Consider the following 14,267-nt stretch of genomic DNA (forward strand, 5'->3'; position numbering starts at 1 on the left):
ACGCCTCCTCCCTCATTGCATCGGCAGATAACCGCCCGGCCGCCCTGTTTCGGGTGACTCGCTCCCTCCTTCATCAGGGGGAGCGGGATGACCCGGTGCAGGGACGGGCTGAGGAGTTTAACGGTTATCTATACGATAAAATCGTTCAGCTTCGGGATGGTCTGGACCAAGATTGCGTGATGCGGGTGAGACGCTCGAGGGTGGTCTTGGCGACATTATTTGGGATGAGTTTGACCCTGTGGCTCCCGAGGACATGGACAGGTTGCTGGGTAGGTTGAATGCCACCACGTGTTTACTGGACCCGTGCCCCTCCTGGCTGGTGCTGGCCACTCGGGAGGTGACACGAGGCTGGCTCCAGGCGATTACGATCGCTTCTTTGGTGGAGGGTGTCTTCCGCCGCCTTGAAAGAGGCGGTGGTGAGGGCCCTCCTCAAGAAGCCTTCCTGACCCGCCTGTTTTAGGTAATTATCGTCCGGTCTCCAACCTTCGCTTTGCGGCGAAGGTTGTAGAGAGTATGGTGGCATATCAGCTTCCCTTGCACCTGGATGAAACTGTCTATCTAGACCCGTTCCAGTCCGGTTTCCGACCCGGTTACAGCACGGAGACGGCTTTGGTCGCGTTGGTAGATGATCTCTGGAGGGCCAGGGATAGGGGTTGTTCCTCTGCCCTGGTCCTATTAGACCTCTCAGCGGCTTTCGATACCATCGACCATGGTATCCTGCTGCGCCGGTTGGGGATTGGGAGTGGAGGCACCGTTTATCGGTGGTTCTCCTCCTATCTCTCCGACCGTCGCAGTCGGTGTTGACAGGGGGCAGAGGTCGCCCCGAGGCGCCTCACTTGTGGGTGCCGCAGGGTCGATTCTCTCGCCTTCTGTTTAACATCTACATGAAACCGCTGGGTGAGATCATCAGTGGTTTCGTGTGAAGTATCAGCTGTATGCGGATGATACCCAGCTGTACTTTTCACACCGAACCACCCCAACGGTTATCAAGTGCTGTCCCGGTGTCTGGAGGCCGAGGGGGTCTGGATGGGGAGAAACAGGCTCAAGCTCAATCCCGCCAAGACAGAGTGGCTGTGGATGCCGGCATCCCGGTACAGTCAGCTAAATCCGCGGCTGAACATCGGTGGCGAGTCATTGGCCCCGATGGAGAGGGTCCGCAACTTAGGCGCCTCCTGGATGAACGGCTGTCTCTAGAAGAGCATTTGACGGCCGCTCCAGGAGAGCGTTCTACCAGGTTCGCCTGGTACGCCAGTTGCGCCTTTCTGGACCGGGATGCCCTATCCACGGTTACTCACGCACTCGTGACGTCTCGCCTGGATTACTGCAATGCTCTACATGGGGCTCCCTTGAGGGGCATCCGGAGGCTACAGTTAGTCCAGAATGCAGCTGCGCTGGTGATAGATGGAGCCCTCGTGGCTCCCATATGACACCTATCCTGCGCAGACTGCACTGGCTTCCTGTGGCCTTCCGGTGCGCTTCAAGGTTTTGGTGACCACCTTTAAAGCGCCCATGGCATTGGGCCGGGTTATTTACGGGACCGCCTACTGCGACCGAATACCTCCCACCGTCCGTGCGCTCTCACAGAGAGGGTCTCCTCAGGGTGCCGCCAGCGAGGCAATGTCGCCTGGCGACGCCCAGGAAGGGCCTTCTGTGGGGGCTCCCACCCTCTGGAACGATCTACCCCGGACTTCGTCAGCTTCGGACCTTCGGACCTTCCGCCGGGCTTAAAACATACTTATTTAATTGTGCAGGACTGAGCTAGATTTTAAATTTTGGGTTTTAAATTGGGTTTTATTTCTATTTTTAATTGGACGGGCTTTAGAATAAGTTTTTTAAATGTTTTATATTGTATTTATATTCTATTTATCTGTTTTTAGTGCCTGTAAACCGCCCTGAGTCCCTTGGGAGATAGGGCGGTATATAAATATGATTAAATAAATAAATAAAATAAATAAATAAATAAAATAGAACTGCAGGAAAAATAATTGCTACCAACCTGCCTTCCATTGAGGACCTGTATACTGCATGAATCAAGAAGAGGGCCGTGAAAATATTTACAGATCCCTCACATCCAGGACATAAACTGTTTCAACTCCTACCCTCAAAACGACACTATAGAGCACTGCACAACAGAACAACTAGACACAAGAACAGTTTTTTCCCGAAGGCCATCACTCTGCTAAACAAATAATTCCCTCAACACTGTCAAACTATTTACTAAATCTGCACTACTATTAATCTTCTCATAGTTCCCATCACCAATCTCTTTCTACTTATGGCTGTTTGACTGTAACTTTGTTGCTGGCAATCCTTATGATTTATATTGATATACTGACCGTCAATTGTGTTGTAAATGTTGTACCTTGATGAACATATCTTTTCTTTTATGTACACTGAGAGCATATGCACCAAGACAAATTCCTTGTGTGTCCAATCACACTTGGCCAATAAAATTCTATTCTATTCTATTCAATATAAACAATAAAAACAGGGGAGAAAACGCATAACAACACAAAAACTCCCAGCAACCCCAACTGCAACACATAAGGTACAACACTTAATGATAGTCATAGGGTACAAATAAGCAATCAGGAAATGATCTATATCAATATAAATCGTAAGGATACAAGCAACAAAGTTACAGTCATACAGTCATAAGTGGAAGGAGATGGGTGATGGGAATGATGAGAAGATTAATAGTAGTGCAGACTTAGTAAATAGTTTGACAATGTTGAGGGAATTATTTGTTTAGCAGAGTGATGGCATTCGGGAAGAAACTGTTCTTGTGTCTAGTTGTTCTGGTGTGCAGTGCTCTATAGCATCATTTTAAGGGTAGGAGTTGAAACAGATTATGTCCAGGATGTTAGGATGTCTGTAAATATTTTCACAGCCTTCTTTTTGACTCGTGCAGTATACAGGTTCTCGATGGAAGGCAGGCTGGTAGCAATTGTATTTTCTGCAGTTCTAATTATCTTCTGAAGTCTGTGTCTGTCTTGTTGGGTTGCAGAACTAAACCAGACAGTTATAGTGGTGCAGATGACAGACTCAATAATTCCTCTGTAGAACTGTATCAGCAGCTCCTTGGGCAGTTTCAACTTTCTGAGTTAGCGTAGAAAGCACGTTCTTTGTTGTGCTTTTTTGATGATGTTTTTGATGTTGGTTGTCCATTTTAGATCTTGCGATATGGTAGAACCTACAAATGTGAAGGTCTCCACTGTTGAATACTGTGTTGTCCAGTATTGTAAGAGGTGGAAGTATGGAAGGGTTTTTCCTAAAGTCTCCCACCATTTCTACGATTTTGAGGGTGTTCAGTTCCAGATTGTTCCGGTCGCACCACGAGGCTAGTTGTTCAACCTACTATCTGTATGCGGATTCATCATTGTCTTGAATGAGACCAATCACTGTTGTTTCATCTGCAAACTTCAGTAGTTTAACAGATGGATCGTTAGAGATGCAGTCATTGGTATACAGAGAGAAGTGGGGAGAGAACACAGCCTTGGGGGGTCCTGTGCTAATTGTACAGGCATCTGATGTGATTCTGCTTAGCTTCACCTGCTGCTTCCTGTTTGTTAAGAACCTTGTGATCCACTTACAAGTCTGTTCAGGTACCTGTAGCTGGTTTAGCTTAGTTAGAAGAGTGTCTGGAATGATGGTATTGAATGCTGAACTTAAGTCTACAAAGAGGAGACCTTGCATAGGTCTTTGGAGATTCCAGATGTTGTAGGATGTAGTGCAGAGCCATATTAACAGCATCATCTGTTGATCTATTTGCTCCGTATGCAAACTACAAGGGGTCTAACAGCGGATCCATGATGGTTTTCAAGTGGGACAGCACTAACCTTTCAAATGTTTTCATGACTACAGATGTTAGAGCAACTGGTCTGTAGTCATTCAGTTCCTTGATGGTGGGCTTCTTCGGCACTGGGATGATAATAGAGCGTTTGAAGCAAGATAGAACATAGCACATCTCTAGCGATTTATTGAAGATATGGGTAAAGATGGGGGCCAATTGGTCAGAATAGACTTTTATCTTGTCTGGGCCTGGAGCTTTTCCTTTTGTCTGTGAAATAGGTCTTGCACTTCCTTTTCCGTGATCACTAGGGGTTGTGAACCCAATGGGATGGGGACAGTTGTAGGAGGCTTGGCTGTTTTTGGTATGTCTGAGATGGGGGTTGTGGAGATAGGTGGCTGTAGTTTCCTTTCAAACCTGCAGTAAAACACGTTCAGGTCATCTGCCAGTTGTTGATTTCCTTCAGCCTGGGAAGGAGGTTTGCCGTAGCCAGTGATATTTTTAAGAGTTTTCCACATTTGCTGGTTCATTTGTTGAGAACTGATTCTTTAGCTTTTTGGAGTAGCTTCTTTTTGCTGCTCTGATCTCCTTGTTAATACATTTCTGGCCTGATTGTACAGTCTTGAATCTGATCTGTCTGGTTTATTTTATAGTTAGATTATGTTGAAAGCTTTTAAAGCTGCTGCTGCTGCTAATATTGTGTTCCTCCAGAAGTCATATAAATCTGCTTTTTCTTTAAAGTAGGTGGAGAAAGTCACTCTCCAAATTTTCACTGAATTAAATCTCTAACAGCTCAAGTCAACATGGTCAATTTCTCTATCTTTTCTCTAAATTAATCTTCTTTATTGTTTTTGTTCATTTTTCAGGGTGAGCCTGGTGAGAAGGGAGCAGATGGATATATCGGGCCAAGGGTATGAATTTCCTGGGGTTTTTTTTTAGTGCCCTAAAATTCATAAGCCACAATTTACCATTTCCCAATAATTTAAATGGAGCTGGGAAAAACATATAATATGGTAATTATAAACATTATTGCAGAAACCTGTGTTTGAACCTGTACACTAATTCAACTAAACATTATAATTAATATAAATGTTTTGACACTGAAAATGTTTTCAAGGAATTCTTAAAAGTTGGTATTTGTGTGGGACATGGAGGATTACAACAAGTACCGGTAGAATCTGTTTTGTATACACATATACTTTCAAATACACTATGTTTTCAAATAATTACAATACCAAAATCATTTACACTGTTATAGATTGGTTAGAGCCTTACAGAAACAGAAGATAAATAATTTGAAGAACATATTTATTTCTCCTACAGCAAAGTTTTCCCAACTTTACAAAGAGTAGGTTGGGGTCCTCCCAATTCTACAGTCTCAGTCAGAGGAGGTATTCAGCAGGTTCTGACAGTTCTGGAGAACCGGTAGTGGAAATTTTGAGTAGTTTGGAGAACCGGTAAATACCACCTCTGACTGGCCCCGCCCCCATCTATTCTCTGCCTCCTGAGTCCCAGCTGATCGGGAGGAAATGGGGATTTTGCAGTAACCTTCCCCTGCCATTCCCACCAAGCCACGCTCACCAAGCCATGCCCGCCCACCAAGCCACACCCAGAGAATCGGTAGTAAAAAAGTTTGAATCCCACTACTGGTCTCAGTTCATCTGAAATTGCCAAGTTGAAAAGACACTCCTTTTATTTCTCATAGAGTTCAAATACTTAACTAAACCTCCAGGGAAGACGATTGTAATAGATTGGGAGAAGGGGTATCAATAAAATCCTCCTCTTTTCCTCCATTTACAGATGCTTCTCCTGGATTAAAGAATTCTCCATGAATGGAAAAGTGCAATTAGAAACTATTCTTAGTACCTTTCTGAGGGTTCACATTCTTGAGTTTAACTTGAATATTTGTTGATTAACTTTCAAAATAGAAATCCCCCAAGGTAGTATATAACAAAACGAGAAAAACAACGAAAGAACATAATGAAGTTTCTTTCCCAGAATTTTTATTTATTTATTTACATTTATATCCCGCCCTTCTCCGAAGACTCAGGGCGGCTTACAGTGTGTAAGGCAAGGAGAATAAATCTCCATTTCATCTTCAGTGGTTCATAGTTCATGTGGTGATAAAAAGCTCTGAATAACAAAATGGTTTTAACAAAATGTTTGAAGAGAAACTTTAAAATTTTATTATGGAAAGGAGTTCTATAGCTGTATCAGCACTGTTGAAAAGGAGCTGGGCTTGATAATTTAAAAATAGCAAGCTTGGGATCAGGGCAGTCAACAGCTAGGCCTTTCTTGGGACTTTAGCAGTGTTGGTGATATTTGACTCTTCCTTACACTGGATAATAATTTACTAAAGCATCCTAACAGTATGTGAATAGCAGAGTGTTATGTCTGTTAGCATAAACCTTGTAATAACTTTTTCTTTTCAGGGACCTCCAGGCCTGAAAGGAGAACAGGGTGATACAGTAGTAATTGACTATGATGGTAGGATCTTGGAAGCTCTCAAGGTAACATGTGTGATACAATATGATCATATTATTCTCTGAATTAATCAATTCATTGTGTAAATAAAGGAGTTTTATATATAAGTGGATGGATGGATGGGTGGGTGGGTGGGTGGAGATAGGTGGTGCAGTGGTTCGAATGCAGTATTGCATGCTAATTCTGCTGACTGCCAACTGCCAGCAGTTCGGCAATTCAATTCTGAGTGGCTCAAGGTTGACTCAGCCTTTCATCCTTCTGAGGTCGGTAAAATGAGGACCCAGATTATTGGGGTCAATATGCTGACTTTGTAAACTGCTTAAAGAGGGCTGTAAAGCACTGTGAAGTAGTATATAAGTCTACGTGATATTGCTATTGCTAGATGATACCTAGATAGATGGATAAATAATAGATGATAGACAGACAGAGAGAGAGAGAGAGACAGACAGACAGTCAGACAGATATTCCACCATTGGTGCTTTCCAGACATTCCATGATTGATAGTCACACTGGATGAAATAAGTTAAAAACTGTAGCAATGTTGTCAGATATACAGTACGTATATAAGATCAGAAACCCATAATGTTGTGTACCCTGCTTCTTTCATTGACCAGTCAGGCACCTTTAGAAAAACTATCATCAAAATATGAACATAAGATATATATATTCGGCGTAAGATTTAGTAAGGTAACTTTGAAAGTATAGGTCATGGCCCAAATATTCCATTAATCAATGCTTACAACAAAGGTAACAATATTTCTACCCCTGAGGGCTACATGTAATGAAAGTGAAACCCCATCCTACCAACGAGAACTAGATCCCAATTGTCTCACATCTGCACTTGCACATCTTCAGGCATACATCTTTAGTTGCATGCATAGACCATTACCTTCATACTAATGTAATACACATTGGTTCTCTACTCTGATGAGTTGGGGCACACCAGGCCCTTCACTACTACGTATTCTCAGCTCATACCAGTCTGATACAAATCTTAATACTTTCCTTATAGTGTTGTGCTGCTTGGTGTCTCATTGTTATTTTTGAATTTGGAAAGGCAGCTGCATTGCTTCCCAGACAGAATATAGTTTCCCTAAACACAAATACAGAAAAATGCCGGTCTGTTCTAGGAGTGAGGACTTGGGGGGGTGGGGTGCACAGTAATGGCTGCCTACATTTCCTCAGGGTGATGAATACTTGCAACAATTGACACACAAGTAATATTAACAGGTGTTCATTTACATAATAGATTGAAGTTTAGTAGTTACAGGAATAGAGTTTACATTTCTTTCCTTTCAGATCAGTAGATAAAAGCAATGCAGTAACATTTTCTGATAACAAGTTTGCACAGATTATACTATTTTCTATTGGGAGAAGGCCAGCCTTTGAAACTACTGTTTTAGCTGTGTCGAGTACATTTGAAAACCATCCTAATTCTTTTATAACAGGCTGTGGGGAAACCCAAACTGACGGTAATTGTGGCGTGCCAGATGTTCACTTGGATTGAATGGCCTAGCATGTGGCTTTGTTGGAATGGCCTAGCATGTGGCTTTTTTGTCTTGGATTTCTGGATTGTGATCATTAACAAAACTTCTGCTAAACATTTGGTTAATAAAACAGATCCAAATCTGAAGGGATTGTTTACTTTGGTTTGTATGTCTCTAGTTTACTGAAGTTTAGTGACTGATCCTACAGTCATTTTGATACTAAAGTCACTGGCAGTGCTTAATATGAGAGAGCTTTTTACTCATTACTGAAATTAATATTGCTACTTAGCTTTGACTTCACCAGTGCCTGCCATTACATTAATCCAGTACAGCATTCTGATCTCTTGATACAGCCAACTCCCATTAACAGCCACCAACATAATTCAAGTCGTAAACACTTGGAGGCACCCGATTGAGGAAAGCTGAACCACCAGTTAACACTGCTTGGTTTTTATCATTTTAGATCAAGAAACTTGATTTTATTTTAGTCAAGGGCCCAAAATGACTTCACACTCCGCCATACCAGAGATGGCTATTAGATTAAATATTCCCAGTTTACATTTTAGATGATAGTGATAACCTGATTATTAGAACATACTCATTCTGACTTGTATTTTTGTTCTCAAGGTAACTGCGTGTTACCCTTACTGTGTGTGTGTGGGGGGGGGGACATTGAATAACTAAATTCTGTTTTCCACTAATCTTTTCACCAAAAAATCCAAGAATTTCCCATGACCAGGCCTCATAGACAAGAGGCATTATAATTTAAGTAACCTAGTTTCAGACTATTTTACATGAATAATCTGTTACCATGTGATCATTAGTTTGCCCATTTATAGCCTATTTCATGCATGAATCACATGTTCACAGCGGTTATCAGGAATGAGACTGCAATGCCCCTGTAATTTTTTCTGTAGTGGCAAAAACCTACATGCCAGCAATTATTCACACATGAGCTTCCATATGATGGGAATCCAGTTGTGTGAAAGCCTTTGGGCAAGCAACTGTTCATAGGTAGTGTTATGTATTCATGTTGTACCTTTAAATATTTGAGCGGGAAATCAGCACGTTGCTGATTGGACGAAGCCTCCAGTAGAACTGTATAAAAGGAGAGGTTTTTCCCCCAGCCAGTTGCTGGGTTCACCCTATATTAAAGAGCTGTTGTCACTACCCTGGTCTCCAGCCTCGTTACTTCCCGAACTTAACAGGTAGACTTCTGTGCATTTGAATTATCAGACAGCAGAGCCTCCAGTGCCACCTCTGTTCTGATCATGCATGCATGATACATTGATTTGATTTTATACAAGACTTTTTTTAAATGCACGTTAGTCCCATGCTTGATTTGTGCCCTTAATTAATTTGCATTGGAAGACTTCAGGCATTGCATATATAATTTAATATGCCAAATAAATCCAAAAATTTCCTTTTATCAATGGAAGGAGTATTTATCCAATAGAGCAAGGGTATCAAATTCAAGGTCCGGGGGCCGGATCTGGCCCACAGGATGCTTAGATCTGCCCCATGAGGCCAGTCTGGAAACTGGCCTCTGCCAGTTAAAATGGAGCTCAGGAGGGACGCAGGTGGCCCTCACGAGCTCTTTATTTGGTGGCAGAAGGTTGCAGAAGGCTGTTGCAATGGGAATGGAGCTCGGAGCCCGTTTTCACTGGCAGAGTGCTCAGGCCACCACAGGCACTCCTGACCTGACCCTCATGTGGCCCTCAATGAAATCGAGCTTGACACCCAGGCAATAGAGGGCAGTCTTCAGATTGAATTCTTCATGATGAAAGCCAATTCGTATTTTTTAATAAACTACAAGAACTTGTCACCTGCATGTATATCCACAGTGAACAAAATGAAATTCATTCATATTTGGAGCTTTTACCCAGTGCTTCCTATATAAATGTTGCACATACGTTACTGAACTGGTAAATTCAGTTCCCAACACATTCAGTTCCCAGCCAGAATATATGATAAATTAAAAGTTGCTCTGAAAATTGTAGGTATTTTGTATAAAAATATAAAAGACAAATAACCATATTTAGTACAAGGAGAAAATTCATTTTGGGAACTACAAGTAGTCCTCAACTTATGATGAAAATTGGGACTGTCACTTGTCTCTTTTAAAATTTATATATTTATTTATTTATTTATTTTATTTTATTTATATATATGTGTGTGTGTATGTATTGTATGTATGTGTGTATATGTATATATGTATGTGTGTGTATATATATGTGTGTATGTGTGTGTGTGTAAATGTATGTGTGTGTGTGTATGTATGTATGTATGTATGTATGTATCACTAAGCAAATCACACCCAATCTTATGAACCTCTTTTGTTGCAATCATTAAGCAAATCACCACAGTTCTTAAGTGAATCACATGGTCGTTAAGCAACTCTGGCTTCTTACAATGAGCTTATCTGTTGGATGCCAACTGGGAAGGTCACAAATGGTAATCACATACACCTGGAACGCTGCACTGGTTGTAAGTGCAAAGACTGGCTGTAAGTCAGCACTGTCCTAAATTTGAATGGTTGCTAAATGAATGGTCATAAGTTAAAGAAAACCTGTAATAAGGTGATTGACATAAAAGAGTCAATGTCTCTCTACTTTCTGCTGGACCCAAACAGATTTCCCTTTTACCTTAACTTCTCCCTTGTATTTTAAGAGAGTTCCATACAAAAGAAAACAAAAATCTTGTGGTGTGGTTGCATGGTGTTGATAATCCAAGATTTCACACATTGCAAGAATCTCAGAATAGTTGAGTTTACGTATTTGTACCTGTCCACTGTCGCTAGTTGAAGAGATTGAAAAAGAAGGGGAAAAAGGTTTCCCTGAAGTGACAACTTGGAGATGTGTCACTATTGTTATAAGAAGATGGTTCTTATCACCTCATAATACAAGCTTCCTTGCACCGTGGAATAAATTCCCTGCAATTAAATATTAGATCTAATCCAAAAACATTTCTGTATATTATCATTGTTGCTTAAAATAACTGTTGCCTGTTTTCTAAAAGTTATTCAGTACATGATTATTTATAAATACTTTATTTCTTAAATAAAATAAATATTAAATATTAAATATTACTGTTAACAAAAGCAACAAAATCCTTCTTATTCTTTGTTTTAGGGGCCACCAGGGCCTCAAGGGGTTCAAGGGGAACCAGGGCCTCAAGGCGCTCCAGGACCAAAGGTTGGATCTCAGTTCCTTTAAAACAAAATATATTGATCTATGCCAGGGTTGTCAACCTTGCTGGCTGTGGAATTCTGGGAGTTGAAGTCCACCAATCTTAAAGTTGCCAAGGTTGGACACTCCTATTCTACGCAATGGCCGTTCGGTGGCATAGTTATTGATTCATGTGGATTATTCTATTAATGACATATGTCTTTTGAGAACTGATAAGATCAGTGATGAGTTTTGAAGCTTAACATGTAGCGGTATGTAGGCAGCAGGCATCAGAAATTTTTGGGTCATTTATTTTAATGTATATGGTAATATGCATTAGGTTTCTTTATATGGTTACTTGGATTTTGATCACAGTTGCTGATAGAGGCTCTTAATGGCTATTTACTGAAGATCTAATGACTTACCTGAAAGACAGCAAAGACAACATAACTGAAGTTTAGCAAATGTTACTTTATATCCACCAAGATCTTGGTGGTGGTGGTGGTGGTGGTGGTTTTTGCTCACTGAGCTCTTGAAAGATTGTCTTTGTTTACAAGTTAGAGCTGGGAGGTGTTTAAATTAAGTTAAAATGGGTGTTTCAATTCTGAAATACAAAGTCATAAATTCAGGTAAGTGGACATGGAATTGCAATCTGAAGAAACTGGGTGCTTTGACTAAAATATCCAGCTTTATTGACAGCTGTTCAGGCTTTAAGAATCACTGTTATACTTAGTCCAAGAAAATAAAAGTTGTTTTATAGAACTTAATTTGAATTGATATTCAATTTAAAATATCCCCTTTATCCTAATTTATTCATTTTTTTAATACTTTAGGGGGAGCTTGGTTTGCCTGGTCCACCTGGAATTGATGGAGAGAGGGTATGTTTCAAGATTAATATGTTCACTATGAAAGTGTTTGGCTGAATTTATCTTAAAATAGAAAATTACTATCATGGCTATAGTTCTATACTTGGTTAGCTGTAAGTACAGTGAATTAAGTAATTAAGAGATTGCACTGTAATTGTCAAAGTTATTAAAACAGTCAGAATCTTCAAGGGTTTATGAGGAAATAAACTTTATAAACATAGGCCTGTTTATTGCTATTTTGAACAAACATTAGTGACAGAAATAAACAGAAAGAGCAACATTTTTACTTGTCAAACTTCTCTCTCATTTTGTGAGGCCCAGCAACCAGATGTCATTTACATTAAAAAAGAAAATAAAATAAAGGAAGAAACTCTGGAAGTTAAAGTTAGAAATCAAAAGAAAATCCTTCTAAAATAGAAAGGTGTCATTATTATCCCTACAAATATTTGGGGCTGACTGAAGTTCAGGCAAGCTTTACCTGTATACAACTTTATCCTATCAGATATTCAAAATCATTTTAAGAGGGTTGTGCAAAGTCTTCAAAAGAAGCCTTTCTTTACAAAGCAGCAAGCTGTGAAAAAAAGATGTGGATTTTTTGGTAATTTGAAGAGAGACACTTTACATTGTGCAGAAGCAAAGGATTTGCATAGCCATAGCACTTCAGAATGCAGAGCCCTTAAATTTCCTCACTTATTTAGAGGTTTGGTACATAAGCTACCATAGAGTTAAACCATTGCAGAATTGAATGTATCTACATGCCATTAAGATGTCTTTGAAGACATCTTGCAGAAGTAAATACTGGAAGTTTCACTAACAGGCTATATCATCCAAGAAGTAAATACTGAAAGTTCTATTAACAGGCTATATCATTCAAGAGCTTTGGTCTCATGTGAAAAAGAGGCTTATGCACAGTAGACTTGTAGTAGAGAAACAAGAACCCTACAGAGCAAACAACAAATAGAAAAGCAAATATTTCTCTGAAACTTTGCTGAGAAGTGCAGTCCATCTTTTCCCAGGGTAAATAATCCCCTGAAAATTAATGTCCCCTCCTCAACCATTATCGCCTAGCACAGTGGTGGGATTCAAATAATTGAACGATTGGTTCTCTGCCCTAATGACTGGCTGGATGGTGTGGCCATGGTGGCTTGGCCTCCTGAAGGCCCCTGGGAGCAAAAGCGGCCTGTGAGGGGGGACGCGCCGCCCTCCCTGTGCCCCACTTTGGGCCTAGTAGACCTCCCTGCAGCCTCCCGGGAGCAAAAACGGACCGTGGGGGGGCGTGCCACACACACCCCAACACCCTGTTTTCGGCCTAGTAGGCCTCCCTGAACGTACCTGGCCGAAGACAACAATGCAGTAACAACAGCATCTGATTTAGCTGCCTATCTGGCTCTTTATTAGCCATTCTACGGTTATGCTGTGAGATTACAAATTTAATACAAAATGATAGATTTTGTGCAGGGAAGTGTGTGATAATAGAATATTGAGGAAAAACTTTCCACTCTGAGAAATTTTGTTCTACTCTTTATCATCAGCATTTGATCGTAAACAGGGCTTTCTTCTGTAAGCAGAATTTAAAATATCTCTGAGAAGTTCTGAAAACGAATCCTTTGAACTAACCCCCACCCCCATCTACTTTTGCTTTTTATTACAGGGATTGAAAGGGTCAAAGGGAGATCAAGGAAGCTCTGGACTAGAAGGACAGAAGGGAGAGATTGGAGAAGTGGGCATGATTGGTTTACCTGTATGTCTGTATCTAATTTTTCTCATTCAACTTGGTTGGCAACCACTAACACAGCATTTCTCAACCTTGACAATTTTAAGATGCCTGGACTTCAACTACCAGAAATCTGGAAGTTGAAGTCCAAGCATCTTAAATTTCCTAAGGTTGAGAAACACTGCTCTAACCACTCCATACCATTGAGTGACATCCCTAGGTGGGAATGGGCCAAATAATTTCTATCTATGTCAGATTTGGGATTTTAAGGAGGGGAAATATGAATGGAAGCAAGGTGGTCTTATTCCCATAATTAAAACGATCCTAAATCCAATCCTAGCCTACAATTGTGCCATTAAAGTACAGATATTCCTCATTCACTGACTATTTGTACAACAGCACTGAAAAAAGAGATTCAAAACTGTTCCTCAAAGTTGCAGCTGACCTAGCACCCCCCCCACACACACAGAGTCATATTTATGATTTGGATGTTGGCAACTGGACCACATTTTCTATGGTCACAACATTTTGTGTAAATGTGATTGCCATTTGCTAGCAACAAGCAAAGTCAGTGGGGAAGCCAGCAGGAAATGGCAAGTCACGGTCATCTGATGTTGCATTTAATCACCCACGGTGATTTGTTGCTGTACATGTTCCACCCTCTGGAACGAACTCCGCCCAGGACTTCGTCAACTTCCGGACCTCCGAACCTTTCGTCGCGAGCTTAAAGCGCACTTATTCATCTGCGCGGGACTGGAT

The 14,267-nt window shown here is 41.0% G+C and overlaps 1 protein-coding gene across 8 annotated transcripts in view; it reads left to right on the forward strand.

Moving 5' to 3' along the window:
* Positions 1 to 14,267, forward strand: part of COL23A1 (collagen type XXIII alpha 1 chain) — a 336,951-nt gene that overhangs the window by 296,281 nt on the left and 26,403 nt on the right. For 6 of the 8 annotated variants that reach the window (XM_058170258.1, XM_058170262.1, XM_058170263.1 and 3 more), the window contains 6 exons: positions 4,657 to 4,701; positions 6,223 to 6,300; positions 7,723 to 7,746; positions 10,893 to 10,955; positions 11,762 to 11,806; positions 13,446 to 13,535. In XM_058170258.1, coding sequence (XP_058026241.1) covers positions 4,657 to 4,701; positions 6,223 to 6,300; positions 7,723 to 7,746; positions 10,893 to 10,955; positions 11,762 to 11,806; positions 13,446 to 13,535 — 345 coding nt within the window. The remainder of the gene's footprint in view (positions 1 to 4,656; positions 4,702 to 6,222; positions 6,301 to 7,722; positions 7,747 to 10,892; positions 10,956 to 11,761; positions 11,807 to 13,445; positions 13,536 to 14,267) is intronic. The other 2 variants (XM_058170260.1, XM_058170261.1) reach the window with 2 other exon arrangements.

This window comes from Ahaetulla prasina, chromosome 2 (assembly GCF_028640845.1).
Source record: "Ahaetulla prasina isolate Xishuangbanna chromosome 2, ASM2864084v1, whole genome shotgun sequence".
In the NCBI taxonomy this organism is placed as follows: Eukaryota; Metazoa; Chordata; class Lepidosauria; order Squamata; family Colubridae; genus Ahaetulla; species Ahaetulla prasina.